The sequence below is a fragment of the Stegostoma tigrinum genome, chromosome 8 (genome assembly GCF_030684315.1).
Source record: "Stegostoma tigrinum isolate sSteTig4 chromosome 8, sSteTig4.hap1, whole genome shotgun sequence".
Lineage (NCBI taxonomy): Eukaryota > Metazoa > Chordata > Chondrichthyes > Orectolobiformes > Stegostomatidae > Stegostoma > Stegostoma tigrinum.
The window spans coordinates 100,522,540-100,544,733 of NC_081361.1; the positions used below are offsets into that span (position 1 = coordinate 100,522,540).

At 43.7% G+C, this 22,194-nt stretch overlaps 1 protein-coding gene across 4 annotated transcripts in view; it reads right to left on the reverse strand.

Moving 5' to 3' along the window:
• LOC125456638 (collagen alpha-1(XXIV) chain) overlaps positions 1–22,194 on the reverse strand; it is a 373,921-nt gene that overhangs the window by 268,076 nt on the left and 83,651 nt on the right. For all 4 annotated transcript variants that reach the window (XM_059648175.1, XM_048539953.2, XM_059648174.1 and 1 more), the window contains exon 3: positions 12,545–13,965. In XM_059648175.1, coding sequence (XP_059504158.1) covers positions 12,545–13,965 — 1,421 coding nt within the window. The remainder of the gene's footprint in view (positions 1–12,544; positions 13,966–22,194) is intronic.

Below are 22,194 nucleotides of genomic sequence, written 5' to 3' on the forward strand. Positions count from 1 at the left end.
GTGAACCTCCGACGAAGCTCTGGTGTTATGTCCGGCTTTCTATTTATCTGGTTAGGTTTCCTTGGGTTGGTGATGTCATTTCCTGTTCTTTTTCTCAGAGGATGGTAGATGGGCTCCAAATCAATGTGTTTGTTGATGGAGTTCCGGTTGGAATGCAGTGCTTCTAGGAATTCTCGTGCGTGTCTCTGTCTGGCTTGTCCTAGGATGGATGTGTTGTCCCAATCAAAGTGGTGTCCTTCCTCATCTGTATGTAACGACACGAGTGATAGTGGGTCATGTCGTTTTGTGGCTAGTTGATGTTCATGCAACTTTGATTGGGACAACACATCCATCCTAGGACAAGCCAAACAGAGACACACATGAGAATTCCTAGAAGCATGGCATTCCAACCGGAACTCCATCAATAAACACATTGATTTGGAGCCCATCAACCATCCTCTGAGAAAAAGAACATGAAATGACATCACCAACCCAAGGAAACCTAACCAGATAAATAGAAAGCAGGACATAACACCAGTGCTTCGTCGGAGGCTCACTGATGACGTTACCTAGAATGGTGACGAAACGTCTGAAAACTAACCTTCCAGCTCAGTGAGCAAACTCACATCCAGAACCTCAACCTGAGCTAAAAATCTTCTCAAATCTCACTAATACCAGTGTAAATCAATATCAAAATACAATCAATTTTATAATCTACACTGATCTATACCTATCCATTGAAACCAAGATATTAAATTAAGTCAAACTGTATGCATCTAATTGATCTACAATCAAGCTATACCAATCTATATGAATGTACAGTGATCTGTATCAATCTACAGTGATATATCAATCCATAGGAATATATAAACATATCTTACTGGAGTTTGATATATCTCTCAATCAGCAGTGATCTGGATCAATTTACAACAATCTGCATCCATTATACTGAGCTTTCAAAGATCCTATTGCTTTGATTCCTGGTATCAAGCAAGAAGGTAACATTGATAACAAAGTGTGGAGCTGGATGAACTGCACCTCCCAGTCACGAACCATTTTAACTCATCCTCCCATTCCTCAGACGACATGTCCATCATGGGCCTCCTGCAGTGCCAGAATGATGCCACCCGTAGGTTGCAGGAGCAGCAACTCACATTCCGCTTGGGAACCCTGCAGCCCAATGGTATCAATGTGGACTTCACAAGCTTCAAAATCTCCCCTCCCCCCACTGTATCCCAAAACCAGCCCAGCTCATCCCCTCCCCCCACTGCATCCCAAAACCAGCCCAGCCTGTCTCTGCCTCCCTAACCTGTTCTTCCTCTCACCCATCCCTTCCTCCCACCTCAAGCCGCACCTCCATTTCCTACCTACCACCTCATCCCGCCTCCTTGACCTGTCCGTCTTCCCTGGACTGACCTATCCCCTCCCTACCTCCCCACCTATACTCTCCTCTCCACCCATCTTCTTTTCTCTCCATCTTCGGTCCGCCTCCCCCTCTCTCCCTATTTATTCCAGTTCCCTCTCCGATGAAGGGTCTAGGCCCAAAACGTCAGCTTTTGTGCTCCTGAGATGCTGCTTGGCCTGCTGTGTTCATCCAGCCCCACACTTTGTTATCTTGGATTCTCCAGCATCTGCATTTCCCATTATCATGGTAACATTGATATGTGGGTTGTGAATAAGAGTTTTGCAGTTCAGCTCTCAGCCTGGATCTGGAAGCTAAAACACAGATAGCTGTGTCCTGGAATTACAGATTCATTAGAGTAGGATTGAGTAACACAATTACTTTGATACAGAGATAGTAGGAACTGGGAGCTAGAACTAGGAGATGCTGGAGCATCTGAGATAACAAAGTGTAGAGCTGGATGAACGCAACAGGCCAAGCAGCATTAGAGGAGCAGGAAAGCTGATGCTTCAGGTCTGGACCCTTCTTCAGATAAAACAAAATTTTTCTGGCCTGCTGTGTTCATCCAGTTCTACACCTTGTTATCTCACAATTACTTTGATGCCATTTTGGAAAAGTAGACGCATTTTAGGAGAAAGCAGCTGCAATGCAGGTAACTTCCTTTAAAGCAAATATACACCTCCAGAAACGTACAATCATGTAACATGTAGAAATCTATTCTATTGAGTTTAGATCACAAGAGGGCTCTGATGTACACCCCTAACTTTAGCTATTGCATCATTAGATATTGAGAAGCAAGATACATAGACAGTTTGGCAAAGTGGCCAATACAGTTTGACAGAAAACCCAAGGGAATCCTTAAATGTCAGAAAACCACGGGAGTCAATAATATGAAAAAGTGGTTTGAAAAGTGAAAGATCGGAAAACATTGTTCATAAATCAGACTCTCATCTATCTCCACATCACCTCAGAATGGTTTTATTAACACAAATAAAGGCAAGGAATAGACTTGATTTTCTGACAATAAATGAATATTCAATCCAGATATCATAAAGAAAAAAAAAACTTAGCTTGGGAATGAAGAACAGTTTGTGCTCCAAGATGAAAATTGATTCCACAAAATGTTTCAAAGTTTCCTGAAAGTATCATCATGTATCAATATATAACTTCCAGAAAGTTCTGCAGTCAGTAATTGCAGCGTAATCACTGGAAAGTTACTCAGCAACCACATTGAGGGGGTGGGGTAAAGTCAGAAAAGCTTCTAACAGATTACAGTGTTTTTGTTGTTCAAGTAACTGGAAGAGAGTTTATTTGATATTTTCACCCCAGGCACTTTTTGGTCAACCTGTTCAAAGATGTTGTGACACACCCTCTGGAATAGGTGGGACTTGAACTTGTGACTTTGCCTCAGAGGTAGGGACACTACCATTACAATTAAGACAATTCAAGTTACATTCCAACTAAACTGATCCAAATCAGTCGATGCTGATCTATATCTATCTACGTGATGAATGAACCTTTCGTGGCCCAAATAATCTAAAGTATTCTACACCAATCATTGTAGATCTGTGTACACTGATACAGACTGTGGTAGATATAGATCAATGTAGATTGATGCAGATCGACACAGATTGTCATGGACCACTGTCAATTGATATCAATCCATGCAGATTGGTAAAAATCACTGTGGCTTGATACAGAATGGTATAGATTGATACAGATCAGTGTAGATTGACATAGACCAATACAGATCAAGGTACATTGATGAAGATGGCTTAGACTGATATAGATCAGAGAAGATTAATATAGATCAGTGTAGTTTGATATAGATCAATACAGATCAATGTGGATTCACATAAATCCCATAGATTGATTTAGATTGATGCCAAGTTTTGTAGATCAATGTTGTTTCTGCAGGTGCTTTAAGATTGGTACATAGATTGATATAAATTGGAGTAGATTGATATAGGTCAATGTAGATTGATGTAAACCAGCGCAGATTCATGTAGATTGGTAAAGGTAGAGACAGATCTTGTTATAGAGTAACATAGATCAACAGAAATCAGTTTAGATTGACACAGATCAACGTAGATTGAGACAAACTAATGCAGATTGACATAGGGCAGTGTAGATTCATAGAGATCAGTGTAGACTGAAATATATCCATGTACTTTGATATAGATTCATCTAAGTTGATAATTATTAAAACAGATTAGTGTAGATTGAGATGGATCAGTGCAGATTAAAGTAAACCAGTGTTGTTTTCTGATGAAGGGTCCTGGCCCGAAATGTCAGATTTTGTGCTCCTAAGATGCTTCTTGGCCTGTTGTGTTCATCTAGCTCCACACTTTGTTATCTCTTGATTAAAAGTAGACAAGTGTAGTTTGATTTTGATCACTGTAGTTTCATGTAGATCTCTACAGATGGGCATAGAACAATTCAGATTGATGCGGATCAGTGTAGATTGATAAAAATCACCATATAATGACACAGATCATTGTAAATTGCTGCAGAGTCTAGTAGATTTCTACAGATCAGTGTAGATTGATAGAGATCAATGTGGATTTATACAGCTCACTGATAGAGATTAAACTTCAATGAACTAGTAAAGATCAACCTGAATTGATAGGACACTGCAGATCAAGATATAAATCAGTGAGATTGATATAGGTCAGTATGGATTGTTGGAGACATTGAATCAGATCATTGCAGATTGATATAAATCATGGTATACTGAAGTAGATCAGTATAGATTGATACGGAGCAGTGCAGATTGCTTTCAATCACTCTCGAATGATATAGTTTGGTGTAGGTTGACATCGGGCAGTGCGGGTTGAATTAGATCAGTGTATAGAGTCACGGAGATAGGCTCTATCGTCCAAACTGGTCCATGCCGACCAAACTGTCCATCCACACTAACCCCATTTCCCTGTACTTGGCCCATATCCTTCTAAACCTTTCCTATTCGTGTATTTGTCCAAATGCCTTTTAAATGTTGTTAATGTACCCACCTCAACCACTTCCGATGGCAGCTCATTCCATATGCGTACCATCCTCTGTGCAAAAAAAAGTTTCCCCTCAGATTCCCATGTATTCTTTCCCCTCTTACCTTAAACTGATGCCCTCTGGTCCTCGATTCCCCAATCCTGGGGAAAAAAGATGGAGTACATTCACCCTATCCCTGTCTCTCATGATCTTATACACTTCTGTAAGAGACTCCCTCAGTCTCCTACACTCTAAAGAAAAAGTCCTGGCTTGTCCAACCTCTCCCTCTAACTTAGTCACTCGAGTCCTGGCAACATTCCTGTAAGTTTCTTCTGCACTCTTTACAGTTTAATAACATCCTTCCTATAGCAAAGTGGCCAAAACTGAACACAATACTTGAAATGCAGCCTCACCAATATCCTGTACAACTGCAACATAACTTCCCAACTTCCCTACTCAATACCCTGACTGATGGAGGCCAGTGCATCCAAACCATTCTTCACTGCCCTGTCTACCTGTGACTCCACTTTCAGGGAACATTGCACCTGAACTCCAAGATCCCCCTGTTCCACTACACTCCTTCAGGCCCTACCATTGTAATGTTCTATGTTCTATGTGAGGCATGATCACCTGCACACAAAGCCATTCTGATCCATCCTAATCAAACTATGTCTTTCTAAATGCATGTATACCTTATCCCTCAGAATCTTCTCAAGTAACCTACCTACTGTAGGTGTTAAGTTTACTGGTCTATAATTCCCAGGTTTTTCTTTGCAGCCCTTCTTAGATAAGGTACAACATTTACTACCCTCCAGCCTTCTGAGATCTCACCTGTGGCTAATGATGATGCAAATATATCAGACAGGTTCCCTGCAATTTCATTCCTAGCCTCTTGCAGTGTTCGTGGATATATCTGGTCAGGACCAGGAGATTTAACATAGAACATAGAACGTAGAACAGAGAACATAGAACATTACAGCACAGTACAGGCCCTTTGGCCCTCGGTTGTGCCGACCTGTCATACCGATCTCAAGCCCATCTAACCTACACTATTCCATGTACGTCCATATGCTTATCCAATGATGACTTAAATGTACCTAAAGTTGGCGAATCTACTACCGTTGCAGGCAAAGCGTTCCATTCCCTTACTACTCGCTGAGTTAAGAAACTACCTCTGACATCTGTCCTATATCTATATGCCCCCTCGTGCTTGCCGTCACCATTCTAGGTAAAAGGCTGTCCCTCTCCACCCTATCTAACCCTCTGATTATTTTAAATGTTTCAATTAAGTTACCTCTCAACCTTCTTCTCTCTAATGAAAACAGCCTCAAGTCCCTCAGCCTTTCCTGGTAAGATTTGTCCACTTTCATACATTCCATGCTTCCAACACCACCTCTACTGTGAAATGGACTTCTCCGAGACATCACCATTAACTTCCCCAAGTTGGAGTCTTTTTGTTTACCACGGAGAAAGATACAGAGAGAAATATTCATTGAGGACCTCGCCCATTTCCTGTGATTCCACACATACATGTCCACTTTCGTCCTTGAGAGCTCCTATTCTCTCTCCATTTATTATTTCTCCTTTACTGTACTTAAAGAATCTCCTTGGATTCACGTTATTCTTCTCAGCCAATTCTATCTCATGCCCCCATTTCATCCACCTGACTTCCTCCTTCAGTAAACTCCTGCATGCGTTATGTCCTCCAAGGATTCCCTTGATCCCAGCTGCCTGTAGCTGAGCCATGCCTTCTCCTTTATTCTGGTCAAAGCTTCAATTTCTCTTGTCATCCAGGGTTCCCTATTCCTGCCAACCTTGCCCTTCACCCTCACAGGAACAGAGAGACCTTGAACTCTAGCTATCACACATTTAAAAGCCTCTTGGTTGCCAGAGGTCCCTTTGCCTGCAAACAAACTACTCCAAAATCAACCCCTGCAAGCTCCTGTCTAATTCCAACGAAATTCACTTTTCCCCAATTTAGAATTTGAACCTGTGGACCTGTAGTATTCTCTCAAAGACAGACAAAGGACCCCAGACCCACAATGAGTAGGACACATGTCGTATATAAAATACCAAGCAGCAACTGCGAGAAACACTACAGAGGACAGACAGTCAGGAAACTTACCACAAGGACACATGAATGCCAACTTGCAACAAAACAGCATAACCAACTCTCCCTCATTTCAATACATTGACATAGAAAGACACCAATTTAACTGGGGAAAATGTTGCATTACCAGAACAAGCAAAGTGAAGACAAGCACAAGAATTTCTGGAGACCTGGTCTGCAACCACCTACGCAATTAACAAACATGTTGATATAGCCCTATCTACATAGTTGTATGTAGGCCCATCATGACAGACTGGACCATATAAATTCAGAGTAGGACAGAATGGCAGCGCTTCAATGGATGTTACACAGCACTGATGATGCCACCTAGAAGGGAGATGAAACGTTTGCTTGAAAAACAGTCAGCTCGGCACACCAACCAACAATTCTACTCTTTGGAAACAGGATGGGACAGGTGATGGAGTGAAAGTGAGGGAGCTCTTTGGGACTAGTGGCCACAGTTCAGTTAACTTTAAAATAGTTATGGAGAGGTACAAAACTGGTTTTAATGCAACATTTTCCCCAGTTAAATTGGTGTCTTTCTATGTCAATGTATTGAAATGAGGGAGAGTTGGTTAGAACATAGAACATAGAACATAGAACATAGAACAGTACAGCACAGAACAGGCCCTTCAGCCCACAATGTTGTGCCGACCATTGATCCTCATGTATTCACCCTCAAATTTCTGTGACCATATGCATGTCCAGCAGTCTCTTAAATGACCCCAATGACCTTGCTTCCACCGCATTCCATGCTCTCACAACTCTCTGTGTAAAGAACCCGCCTCTGACATCCCCTCTATACTTTCCACCAACCAGCTTAAAACTATGACCCCTCGTGCTAGCCATTTCTGCCCTGGGAAATAGTCTCTGGCTATCAACTCTATCTATGCCTCTCATTATCTTGTATACCTCAATTAGGTCCCCTCTCCTCCTCCTTTTCTCCAATGAAAAGAGACCAAGCTCAGTCAACCTCTCTTCATAAGATAAGCCCTCCAGTCCAGGCAGCATCCTGGTAAACCTCCTCTGAACCCTCTCCAAAGCATCCACATCTTTCCTATAATACGGCGACCAGAACTGGACACAGTATTCCAAGTGCGGTCTAACCAAAGCTTTATAGAGCTGCAACAAGATCTCACGACTCTTAAACTCAATGGCCCTGTTAATGAAAGCCAAAACACCATATGCTTTCTTAACAACCCTGTCCACTTGGGTGGCCATTTTAAGGGATCTATGTATCTGCACACCAAGATCCCTCTGTTCCTCCACACTGCCAAGAATCCTATCCTTAATCCTGTACTCAGCTTTCAAATTCGACCTTCCAAAATGCATACCTCGCATTTATCCAGGTTGAACTCCATCTGCCACCTCTCAGCCCATCTCTGCATCCTGTCAATGTCCCGCTGCATTCTACAACAGCCCTCTATACTGTCAACGACACCTCCGACCTTTGTGTCGTCTGCAAACTTGCTGACCCATCCTTCAATCCCCTCATCCAAGTCATTAATAAACAATTACAAACAGTAGAGGCCCAAGGACAGAGCCCTGTGGAACACCACTCACCACTGACTTCCAGGCAGAATATTTTCCTTCTACTACCACTCGCTGTCTTCTGTTGGCCAGCCAATTCTGTATCCAAGCAGCTAAGTTCCCCTGTATCCCATTCCTCCTGACCTTCTGAATGAGCCTACCATGGGGAACCTTATCAAATGCCTTACTGAAGTCCATATACACCACATCCACAGCTCGACCCTCATCAACTTTTCTAGTCACATCCTCAAAAAACTCGATAAGGTTTGTGAGGCATGACCTGCCCCTCACAAAGCCGTGTTGTCTGCATTTGATCAAGCCATGCTCCTCCAGATGGTCATAAATCTTATCCCTCAGAATCCTTTCTAACACCTTGCAGACGACAGACGTGAGACTTACTGGTCTGTAATTGCCGGGGATTTCCCTATATCCTTTCTTGAAGAGAGGAATTACATTTGCCTCTCTCCAGTCCTCAGGTACGACTCCAGTGGAGAGGGAGGAAGCAAAGATCTTCACAAGTGGCGAAGCCAATGTCAATGTATTGAAATGAGGGAGAGTTGGTTATGCTGTTTTGTTGCAAGTTGGTGTTCATGTGTCCTTGTGGTAAGTTTCCTGCCTGTCTGTCCTCTGTAGTGTTTCTCACAGTTGCTGCTTGGTATTTTATATACGACATGTGTCCTACTCATTCTGGGTCTGGGGTCTTTTGTCTTTGAGAGAATACTATCTATACCAAACTACATTGATTTATTTCAATCAAAACCAGGGTACATCAATATACAGTGATCCACAAAATTTACATATATATATTGATATGCACTGATCTATAATAATCTGATGCATTCAATATCAATCAACGCTGACCTAAAATCATTGCACGTCATTCATAGTAGTCTACAGTGATCAATATCAATGTACACTGATCAATATCAATTTTGTAATGGGGCTCATTGAGTGAGTTCCCATTCTCCCCATGTCTGTGTTGATTTCAGTTGCTCCAGTTTCTTCCCACAGTCCAAAGATATACAAACTAGGTGGATTGGCCATGCTAAATTACCCATTGTGTTCAGTGACGTGTAGGTTCGGATCATTAGCCATGGGAAATACAGGAAAACAGGGATAGGGTAGGGGGATGGGGATGGGGATGCTTTGGGTGATGCTTTGAGGATTGGTGTGGACTTGTTGGGCCAAAAGTCCTGTTTTCACACTGCAGGGATTCTATGATCTACGATCTTAACAGAGTCATGAGATGTATAGCATGGAAACAGGCTTTTCAGTCCAACACGTCCATGCTGACCAGATATCCTATATAAATCCAATCCCATTTGCCAGCACTCTTCCTATTCATAAACCCATCCAGATGCCTTTTAAATGTTGTAACTGTACCAACTAATCTATCCATTAGCAGCCCTGTGCAGTCCAACTCAGGCAAATCACTCCTCAGTTTTGTAAAATTTGCCTAGTTAAAAGAGCTTTACTCCTGATTTATCTGTGTCCTTTTCCGTAATAACACCAAATCTAAATGGTATGATGCACAGGATGGGACTGAGCTTGATTATCGGCCTTGATCATATTGAATGGAGGAGCAGACTCGAAGGGCTGAATGGCCTACTTCTGCTCCTACCTTCTATGTTTTTATGTGGGTTTCCAGGTATATCTACGCTGATCTCTGTCAATCTAGGCCGATCAATGTGGCACTACACAGTTACCGCAACGTGCCTCCAATGTCATCATTACGCAGTGTTCTCTTGGTCGAGTCAGTCCGTCTCCTGTACCCTCTGTGCTGGGTAAGCTCTGACCTGTTGGGATACTGCAGTTGGGAGGTATCGGGGTGGGGGGGGAATGGTGCACATGTAGTGATGCAGCAGCTCCTGCTCAGCCAGGAGGGTGAACTGCTGTGCCATAGCCTGGAATTCCTTCATTAAACCCCTCTCACCTCCTTTAGGTGGTCTTTAAAACCTCCCTCTTTGATCTACCTTTTGTCACCTGTCCTTATGTTGTCATACCTTGACTTAAATATGTTAAAGGCATTATATAAATGCACATTGGTTTACTTGTGGTGTGAGATTTTTACAATGATCATCACAAACTGAAACTGTTGAGGGCACCAAGTACAGGCAGTGAGACGAAGACGCTTCTGATGCAATTGAAGAAAACAGCTCAGCACTGGTTTATACAACCATATGTCAACAAAACAACTGAAGCAGCCCATGTTTGAATGCAGTAAGATCTAGATAATATCCAGGCTTGCACTAAAAAGTGCCACGTAACATTTGCACCACACAAATGCCAGGCTATGACCATCACCAATAAGAGACAATCTAACCGCCCCTTGACATTCAATGGTGTCACCATCACTGAATCCCCCACTATCAACATCCTGGGGGTTACCATTGACCAGAAACTCAACTGGACTCTCCACATAAACACGGTGGCTACAAGAGCAGGTTAGAGGCTAGTGATCCTGCAGTGAGTAACTCCCCTCCTGACTCCCCAAAGCCTGCCCACCGTCTACAAGGCACAAGTCAGGAGTGTGATGGAATACTCCCCATTTGCCTGGAAGGGGGCAGCCCCAACAACACTCCAGAAACTTCACACCATCCAGGACAAAGCAGCTGCTCAATTGGCATTACATCAATAAATAACTACCTGCCCCACCACCGACCCTCAGTAGCAGCAGTGTGTACTATCTACAAGATGCACTGCAGAAATTCACCAAAGATCCTCAGACAGCACCTTCCAAACCCACGACCACTTCCATCTAGAAGGACAAGGGTAATAGTTACACAGGAACACTGTGCCCTGCGAGTTCCCATCCAAGCCACTCACCATTCTGACTTGGAAATATATCACCGTTCCTTCAGCGTTGCTGGGTCAAAATCCTGGAATTCCCTCCCTAAGAACTTTGCAGGTCACCCCACAGCAGCGACTGGCAATGCAATGCTGGTACAGACAGCATTGCTGGTACAGGCATGAGTGAATAACTAAAAAGATATTAAGCCTACCTTTTCATTTCTATTATCAACATCACTAACACTTGCGTTAGAATCCTCAGAGAGTTTTTAGCCTTTGGCAATTTCTAATTAACTTCCTGAACCAGACCACAGACTGCACAATCATTACTTTTCTAACAAAAAAGCTTGTAACACTTTACACAACTGTTGCCTGTTCTTGCCTCATCACAACTATTTGCATTTTATAAAGTGGCTGAAAAGATATGAAACTATTCAATTTCTCAAGTTGCAAGACCACAAGCGGCAAACCTCCTTTCCCGCACCGCCCTCACCCAGCCCCAACATACACACGCTCAGAGACAGCAAGAACTAGAGATACTAGAGTCAGCGACATCCTCTGCTACTTCCTGCACCAACAATCCAACCCCACCACCAAAGATATATTTCCCTCCCCGCCCCTAACTGCTTTTCATAGGGACTGCTCTCTCTGCGACTCCCTTGTTCGCTTCACACTCCCCACTAGTCCCACCACATCCAGTACCTTTCCTTGCAATGACAGGAAGTGCTAAACATGACCTTACACATTATCTCTCACCTCCATCCAAAGCCGCAGACAACCTTTCCAAACCTGACAGGGTCAGCTGCATGTCCTCTAACCTGGAATACGGTATCCATTGTTCCTGATGTGGTCTCCTCTACATCGGAGAGACCAAGCGCAGACTTGGCGATCAATTCGTGGAGAACCTGCGTGCTGTACGTTATAAATAACACCACCTTCTGGTCCCCAACCTTTTTAAATACCCCTCCCATTCCCTTGATGACATGTCCACCCTGGGCCTCCTCCAGTGTCATAATGATGCCACACGCAAAACGGAGGAGTAGCACCTCATATTCCGCCTTGGGAGCCGAGAGCCCGATGGCCTCAACACAGAATTCACCAGTTTTTAAATCTCTCCATTCCAGTCTCATCCCATGTCCAAACCTCCCTCTCATCCCCGCCTCCTTGACCTGATACAACCTGTCCATCTTCTCTCCCAACTATCTGCCCCACCCTTCCCACTGACCAATCTCCACTACCCCTTACCTACACTCGCCTATCACCATCCCATCTACCTTCCCCTACCCAACCCCCTTCCTTTATTTATTTCCAAAATCCCTTCCCCCTCCCCAGTTCTGATGAAGAGTGTAAATCCGAAACATGAGTTTCTGCCTGACCTGTTGTGTTCCTCCAGCTCCACACAGTATTGACACACACACGCACTCACTTAAGAACAGAGTTATAGATAAAGACAATTTCACATGGATACATATGCGTATCTGGATCTAAGTTGTTTTCTTCAACCATTCCAAATAGGAGCAAGTTTCACATTCTCCGCACTCTGGATAATGCTGTTTCTCCTGAATTCTCTGTTGGATTTACGAGAGATTTTGTTAGGTTTGCAGTTTCTCATTTTGTACCCTCTAATACACGATTAACACCTCCTGTCCCTTTACCATTTTGAACTCTCATGATCGTAAATACCACTGCTAGAGACCCTTTTGATAAGCGATTATGGATTACTGGTTAGGTTCATTGAAAAGACTTACAGGTGGTCCTGGATCTCCCTTCGGCCCAGGTATGCCTTCATAAACTAAATAATCAAGGAAGTCTTCATAATCATAGTCGTAGTTTTCAGTATCAATTTCTTGTGAATTTTCTGTGTAGTGATCTAATTCCACAGCTGAGTAATCATTTTCATCCCATAAACTGTTCTGATTTAGTGAAGAGGTGTCTTTTGATGCTCTGTACAGTGTTGCATTGATCATCTGCCTTTCGAGGAGCTGGTCTGAAATTTCCTTTGCGATCTCTGGTTGGTTTACATTTCTGAGGCTGTCGTTTATCTTGTGTTGTTGGAGCAGTGAAGTCAAGGGTGAGAAATTTTCATCGTAAATCTTCCAATTCTCTTGGTTTCTGTTCTCTGTAACATTTTCAGATTGATCTGCTTCCAATTCACTTCCCTTCCTGTTAAGTGAATCTTCGAATTTGCGGGAATTGGGTTTAGAGTGCTGGCCAAAAAGAACATGGACAAGTCCAGGGTCAAGCCTTGAGTCGTTCAATGGATGAGATCTTATTGTTTCATTGAAACTAGGGGTTGAAGTTTGAGGCAATTTGGTCAAAATCTCTGATTCACCCAAGTTCCTTTGAGTATTGGTTTCAACAACTCTGTCGAATGAGTGGCTGAAATATTCATCTTCGTCAGTAATATTTTGTCCATGTGCACTTGTGGTACGAGTTGCTGTTGCCACTGAACTTGCATGCATCTCTTCACTCAGTGAAGATGTTGTGTGACCCGAGCTTGAGCTGGTAACTGCAGGAGAGGTGGTGGAAAGCAAGGGTGACAGGGATCGGTAAGTATCGGCTGGACGACACTGCTTCTTCACGTAATTGCAATAATTCATCAAAGCTTGAGCATTTGGATAAATATCCAGCTGGCATAAAACTCCTTCAAATGGAACTGCATTCCAGTTCATCCTTCCTAAGGTTAACTTGCTGCCAGAAACAAGTTTCTGTGGTTTGACAAGCAGCTCCTTGCTGATCAGCTTCTCCCCACAGTCGGAAGAAAAAGTAACAGTTTTGCCTTTAATCGAAATGGCAAAGGAATGCCATTGCCCATTATGAGCATTATATGCAAAATATACAGATTGCTTCTCAGCAACATACACAACTAATTTTCTTGGTAAAATCTGTACACCAAACTGAAGTCTGTTCTTATTTCTAATACTAAAGAGAAAAGCATTGTTGACTCGATGAGAACAGAGACTAACAAGTATAGTGAATTCGTTGCTAGTGTTTAATGGCATTATGCTCGCAATTGGAGCTTCAATATGTGCGTCACTTGACAGGATAATACCAGTCGCTGTTGCTGTGGTTCCCCAAGGTAACGAGAGCGAAGGTTGTTGGGAGGGTGATCCTGATGAAGACAGTGTTCCATTGTCTGTAAGACCAAGTTTCTGGAGAATGTCTACACCTAAAATTAGAAAGAATCATAATGAAAACATGTTGCATCACACTCTAAATCACACAACATAAAATTTTATAGCACAGTATTAGGCCATTCAACCTAGCTGCTACGTCCCACACGAGCCATCTCCCATCCCTCTTCATGCCACCCCATCCACATGTCCCTCTATTCCTTTCACGCTCACCCTTCAATAGTATCTAAGTTCTTTGTCTCAACCACTCCTTGTGGCAAGATCTACGTTCTCACAACTTTCCCAGTAAGGAATTTTCTTCTGAGTTACCCAAAGGATTAATTAGTGACTGTCTTTGTATGTGCATCACAAAGCATTAACACGGAGTTACTGAAGGTAATTAGCAAGGTAAATTTGCCTTTATTGCAAAGGGAAGGAATGCAGAAGTGGGAAGGTTTTGCTACAACAGTGCAGGGCATTGGTGAGAGCGCACCTGGAATACGATTCAGTTTTGGTCTCCATACTTAAGGAGAGAAATAGCTACATTGAAGGTTCGGAGAAGGTTCATTGGGCTGACCGTTGTGAGGAGGTGTTTCTATTATGATGAAAGGTCAAGCAGTTTTAAGGTTAGAAATCTAAGAGGGAACTTTCTTGGACTAAAGATGTTGAGAGTTTAATGATGCTGAGACGATGTGTTCCCTCATGGAGGAATCCAGAATTAAGGGGCACTCTAAAAATAAGATGTCTTTCATCAAAGAAGAAAGTGAATTCTTCTCTCAGACAGGGTTTTTAATCCCTAGAAGTCTCTTCTCCAGGGAACAGAAGATGCGGGGTCATTAAGACTGAGACTTTTGATGCATTAAAGAGTGAAAGGTTGTTGTGGGAAGTACACAGGAAAGGAGTTGAAATCACAATCAGACCAGCCATGAATTTATTAGATGGAACACAGGGTCAAGGGACTGAATGGCCTCCCCTGTTCCTATTTCTCACAAATCCAGTTCTTTAGGTATAAAGGCCAGCATCTTGGTTGGCTTTTAAGTTATCTTATGCACCTGGCTGTTTGATGACCTATTACTCTGAAACAAAAGCTTGTTTAAAAATCTGAGATCAGAGATAATGGGAACTGCAGATGCTGGAGAATCCGAGAAAACAAAGTGTGCGGCTGGATGAACACAGATGAACCGAACGCAGGTGTTCTGCAAAGCGGTCCCCAAGCCACCACTTGGTTTCTCCAATGAACCTGCTGTACACGGTGTGGCTTCCTCTACATTGGGGAAACCAAGCGGAAGCTTGGGGACCGCTTTCCAGAACACCTACTTTCGGTTTGCAGTAAACAACTGCACCTCCCAGTCACGAACCATTTCAACTCCCCCTCCCATTCCTCAGACGACATGTCCATCCTGGGCCTCCTGCAGTGCCACAATGGTGCCACCCGTAGGTTGCAGGAGCAGCAACTCACATTCCGCTTGGGAACCCTGCAGCCCAATGGTATCAATGTGGATTTCACCAGCTTCAAAATCTCCTCTCCCCCCAATGCATCCCAAAACCAGCCCAGCCTGTCCCCCCCTCCCTAACCTGTTCTTCCTCTCACCTATCCCCTCCTCCCACCTCAAGCCGCACCTCCATTTCCTACCGACTAACCTCATCCCGCCTCCTTGACCTGACCGTCTCCCCGGACTGACCTATCCCCTCCCTACCTCCCCTCTCCACCTATTTTCTCCTCCATCGATCTTCAGTCTGCCTCCCCCTCTCTCCCTATTTATTTCAGAATCCTCTCCCCATCCCCCTTTTCTGATGAAGGGTCTAGTTCCGAAATGTCAGCTTTTGTGCTCCTAAGATGCTGCTTCGTCTGCTGTGTTCATCCTGCCCCACACTTTGTTATCTTGTTTGAAAATCTGTTTTGTTTTTACAATTCAGAGATTCTGTGTTCTTTCCTTTTCAGAAGTATATAACCATTGAAACACAGGAAGTAGATACACGAGTAGGCCATTTGGCCCTTTCAGCTTGTACCATCATTCAACATGATCATGGCTGATTGTGTAATCTCAGTATCCCACTGCCATCCTCTTCCACCCATACCCCATGATCCCTTTAGCTGCAAGAGCCACGTCCACGGAATATATCTGACAAACTGGCCCCAGCAGCTCTCTATGAAAGAGAATTCCACAGGTTCACAACGCTGAGTGAAGAAATGCTTCCTCATCTCAGACCTGAATGGCTTACCTCTTATTCTCATACTGTGACCTCCTAGATCAAAATGGATGACATCCCATTTGCCACCATTTATATTTCCATTGACTTAGTTTCTTGAAGATGCGATGCCCTAAGTGACCCTGCTTGTTCAGATTCTAGGTATTAGAATAATGCTGCTCAGCCTGGGACACCCGTAACCAGTTAGTATTTTGGATGCAGAAGAGAGGATGGGGCTACTGTTGGTGTCAGGATGGAGTGGCAAGCACAGCGTATATGGTATAATAACACATAGTGGGGCCGATTAGCCCAAGCAGAAAAAAATTACATTTTTGTAGCACCTCCGATGTGGTAACGTGCAGCCCGAGAATGTTTTAAAGAAGTGACTATGAAGCAAAATTTAACACCATGCTGTGGGGCATAAGAATAGGAGTAGACCATTCAGACCATCAGGGGAAAAAAAAGATAAAAAAGTTACGCTTGTTCAAAGCGGTAGGTTATAAGAAGGAGCATGAAGGAGGACAGTAGGTAGAAGTTTGGAGAGGGTTCAGGAAGAAATGAGGATCAGGCAGATAGTGATAGACGCATCCATGCCAACCAGATGTTCCAAACTGAACTGGTCCCTTTTGCCTGCATTTGGCCCATTTCCCTCTAAACTATTCAAATTCATGTACCTGTCTGAATGCCTTTTAAAATGTTGTAATTGTTCTTGTGTCTACCATTTATTTTGGCAGCTCATTCCATATACGCACAAAGCCAGTGTTGTTACTATCGGGGTGGATGGTGGGGGGTGTAAGAGAAGTTGGAATTGGAGCAGAGCAGATATCTCGGAGGGCTCTAGATCTCGGGGGAAGATTACAGAGACAGGGAGGGAGCAAGGTCATGGTTGGATTCAAAAACACTTGATGAGAATTTTTAGACCGTGAATTTGTCTTATCAGAAACCACTGTGAATTGGGAAACAGAGTGCCGGAATGGGCGTGGAAGGTAAACTTCCCTCACTCCCTCAGCATGAAATGAAATGGTACAGACTGACATCATGGTGCTTCAGTGTAACTCACTGAAATGACAAGGTGATTCCACCAGCTGCTTGGAATGATTCATGGCTCAGACAGCAACTTGACAGCATGTTAGGACTGAGCTGGGACAACTTCAAATACCTGCTGAGTTTAACAAGCGACTCCCAACATAACTGGTTTGACCAGCTTTTAATTCTTTCAGCAGGTATGATGTCTGTGCCTTTGCATGCAATATGTTCACTGTGTTTTTGTAGACTACAGATCAATCAGTTAAGTTCATATATCCATCCCACAAATATCAGCACGTCTCCCTGTATTTTCTTTTATACTTGTCACATTTAAGTTAATTGGTCTTATTCATTATGGGTCATGGGGGGCACTGGCTGGCCAGCATTTATAGCCTGTCCCTCATTGCCCTTGCGAAGATGGTAGTGAGCTGCCTTCTTGCACCGCTGCAGTCCACATTCAGTGCACAATGTCGTTAGGGGCAGAATTCTAGAATTTTTGACCCAGTGAAGGGACTACAATATATTCCCAAGTCTGTTGCCCTTGTCTTTCTAGATGGAAATGGTTGTGAGTTTGGAAGGTGCTGCCTAAGGAGCTGCACTCAACCAGGCAAGTGGGGAGTATTCCTGACTTGAGCCTTGAGGCTTTACTTTTTTTTGGGGGGGGGGGGTGCGCAGGGCGGTCAGGAGGTGGGTTACCTGCCACAGAATTGCCGGGTTCTGACTTGCTCTTGTAGCCACTGTGTTTATGTGGGGAGTTATGTGGACCAGAAATGTTAACTCTTGTTTTTTCTTCACATACGCTACCAGACCCAATGATTCCAGTTTTGCCAGGGCTCCTTGATGCCACACTCAGTCTAATGCAGCTTTGATATCAAGGGCTGTCACACTCGCCTCACGCCTGGAATTCAGCTCTTTTGTCCATGTTTGAACGAAGGCTGTAACGAGGTCAGGAACTGAGTGGCCCTGGCAGAACCCAAGCTGGGTGTCACTGAGCAGGTGCTGCTTGATAGCACTGTTACTGACACCTTCCATCACTTTACTGACGATCAAGAGGAGACTGATGGGGTAGTAATTGGCCGGGTTGGATTTGTCCTGCTTTTTGTGTACAGGACATACTTGAGCAAGTTTTCACACTGTCGGGTAGATACCAGCGTTGTAACTGTTCAGGGACAGTTGAGCCAAAGGTTTTTCAGTACAATTGTTGGAATTTTGTCTGGAGATGATGGTAATGGTAGACTGGGGAAACATGAGGTCTTTAGGGCAGATATTTTCCTAACCAGTGTAGACTGTAATGTCATATCTCTAGAACAGGTGGGTCTTAAACCCAGGTATCCTGGTTCAGGGGAAGGGACACGGCGACTGCAGCACTAGAGCCCGAGGAGGTCAGGAGTGTATAGCCTGTGGTTAAATATGATTCAGCTGCTGGTCATGCTGACTTGAAGGCTTTTCTTCAGGTTCACAAAGACTAATCTGTGGGACAGCACAAGCTACCAGATGTTTGTTCAGAGGACTTTGCAGAGTTGACAGGGCTGTGCTTGATATGATCATTTCCTGTGCCTTAGTCAATGCCAGGTTGTCTATCTGATTTCATTCCTCCCATTAGACAGCTTTATTATATTCCTTTTATCAGCATATTTTTGATGTCTGAAGAGGTTTAATGAAGCAGATGGTTTTTGTGACAATTGGTAACGTTTCTGTGGTCACCGATCAACTGAATACAGATTTATTAACCAAATTTAAATTTCACCATTGGCTGTGTTGGGGGTTTGAACGCCTATCCCAGCACTTCATCCTGGATCCATGGATTACTAGTCCAGCAGTATTACTACTGTAAGAATATAAGAGATTACTACTTTCCTGAAGCTGATAATTTACTGCCTTGCTGGTAATTGGCTATTCTGTCAACCTACTTCATGCTTTCTTTTTATGCAAAGAACTTGGACATTTTTTTCTGAAAATAAAATTGAGTTTAACAAAAGTGTCACTCTTTCAAAATCTGCCACAGGGAGGGATGTGTTTGCATATCACAGCAAGAATAGGTCACACTTTTCGATAATGCCTGGAGGTGTCTATTTCTCATATAAACATATAGGAGCTATGTACAGCAACACCCCAACAGCAGACACACTGTCTTGTGACAATTTGACCATGGGACAAGGTGTTTGGGGAGCAATGTGGTAAGATGCTACAGCAGTCTGTCAAGTCCATAATCCCATTAACATTCCCACCTCTCTGCCAGTTGACACAGTTACTTCCAGCCACACACAAATCACACAAATTCACAAGATTTGTCTTCTAAAGGCTAGCCCAGACATTCAGGACAAAAGCTCCTCTGCCCCCTCAAGGGACCCAGAACAAATAGTCAGAATAACAGATCATGCCATGAAATATGAGACAGGTGCTCACACTGGCCTTTTCCTGTCAGACCCTGACCTTAAAAAACAATGTTAATACTTAAAAACTTACTCAGCTCTCATTCCTCCAGGCAATAAATTCTCCTTAAGATTATAACTTTTCAATTCTTAGTTTTGCCTTAATTTTCCATTATGCTTCGCTCTCAATCCAACCTTTCGTCCCCTGTCTTTATTTCTCCTTCTGTATCTGATTTGACTTGAATTTCTCAGGTCTCCTTTTCTGTCAATTGCGTGTTCTTTGTGTGGCTTTGCAGAGAGAAATTCTCAGACCTGTGATCTCAGTTAACTTCAGTGAGGCATGAACAGTACCGTGCATTACAAAGGCAGCTTAGAGATGAGGGAATAAATTCAACTGCTGCAGCTATTTGTGAGATACACCACAATCCAACAATTTCTGGACTACAACAAATCTTGCCTTACAACTACTTTTAAACCTCTTCAACTTGTCTTCCTGTACCATTTGATACCTTAGTCACCATGATAAATCTATTGACTGAGCAGATCAGGCATCCTTTGATATTTTGAACTGGGGGTGTGCAGGTCATAGAAAAAAAGGATAAAGTGGTAAACCTGTCAGTATGCATGACAAGAACAGGTTTTGGGCGGAAAGTCGTGCAGAAAAGCCAAAGCCCTTTTGCAGGTTTTTAAACATAAGGAGAAATGGAGATTTATAACTGAAATAAACTCCCATTAACTGAGGCCTAGCTAAGTAGCCTTACTGAGTCTCAGCTTGTCTATTTTTGGTTTATTTTCCAATGCTTTGTGCTGTACATTTGATCACAGATCCTCTGCTGACAGCCTATGTTGCTAGGGGAGCTGCGTTACCTCACCTGCTTCTTGACAGATCAGGTAATTAATGCTCCAAACATATGCATTGTTCCTAAACTTACAAAGTTACACCACCATTTGACAGGTCAGGGTCCAATACAGACCCACTAAATTAAGTACAGGGCAATGCATTCTCACATCTTAGATAAGGTGTAGAGCTGGATGAACATAGCAGGCCAAGCAGCATCCTAAGGCAGGAAGGCTCCCCAAGATGCTGTCTGGCCTGGTGTGTTCATCCAGCTCTACACCTTGTTACCTCGATTCTCCAGCGTTGCAGTTCCTATTATCTCAGGTACATTCTCACATCTTACTCTGCTTACTGTGCAGGATTCACTTACATTACATTAAATGTTTTCTGCAGGGGTCAGCCTGGAAGGGATGATGGGTGATGAAGGAGTTTCAGTCCCTCAATATTCAATAGCAATGACCTATACATATTGAGTATCTGCAGCAGCTGGTCCAGCCCTGGGTTTCGGGATGTGTCAGTCTGCCACACTCCATCTTCAATAGATGGGAAGATGAAAGCATGTCCTCCAGTAATGGTAGATTTTTATCTCTGTGCATTCCTGGGAACAGTCCGGAAAGTGGCGTGTCACGGAGTCACTCAGGACAAACCAAATAAAAATCCGTTGCAATTCTACGTTTTTCACAAACACACATTCCAGGAGAAATTGGAAAGACTTGTCTTTCAGCAGCACAGGAGGTCCCAGTCAATGCTGATCCTGTTGCAAAGAAAGAACCACACTCACCAATTTGTTCAGATGTTTATTTAGGGATAAAGATGGCCCAGGACACTGGAGCAAATTTCCCTGCTCTTCTCTAACTCAATGCCAAAGGATCAGTTACATCTCAACTGAAAGACAGCACCTCCATAAATGTGGCGCTCCCTCAGCGCTGACCCTCCGACATAGGCATCAACATAAGGGAACCCTTAATCAGAAGAAAATGACTTGGAGGAAGCTCCTGTGTGAATGGGCACAATTCTTTAAGAAGGCCCAGTGACAACAGGCAGTGCTGAAAGGGAACTGGAGAAAGGAATGCTAATGACCTTGAGGGCAAGGACCAATCCCACCTCCTGGACACACCCGCCAAAGGAGTGGTAGGAGATGCGGCCCTCGGATTAGACTCATCAGCCACACAAGGACCTACAGAACCCGTCAGCAGTGACATGGAATTTCCGTTCTCATTCGCCAGTGATCGCCAATTACCAATTAATTCTCAGAACGGTTACAGCACAGAGCAGGAGGGCACTCCAGTGCAGCTTGTCCGATCTGCCCTTTTTCTTTTTCTCCCCCCTCCATCTTTTCCTCCCTTCTGTGGTTTTCTTGGACTCTCAGCCTCAAACACCAAAGCACGGTCAAAGGCCGGCTGCCCGCAGCAGAGATGCCAGTGATTGGTGCCCCGCAAAAGTGGAGGCAGCATCCCAGTGCCTGCAGGCCCCCTGCATTAGTCTGCTGCAGACAGCCTTTGGAGAGAGGCTCTGATATTTGTCTTTTTAACTTTGCTTCTTGTTTTTCCAACCTGTGGTCATACTGAGCTTAACCAAGCTGTACCTAGGTACCTTTGTACCTAAGCTGCTGCTGTAAGTGGCGACGCACCAACTTTTCACTGAACCTATTTCAGTACGCACGACAAGAAAGCTCACTTGCTTATGTCCATGCTGGCTTTCTGAAGGAGCAAGCCACCCAGTGTCACTCCCCACCCTCTCCTGGTAATTTTGCATATTATTGCTTTGTAGGTAATAATCCAATTCCTTCATGAAACCCTGTAATGAACTGGCCTTCACAACACATTCAGGCAGCGTATTCAGGTTTTGACTTTTTAAAA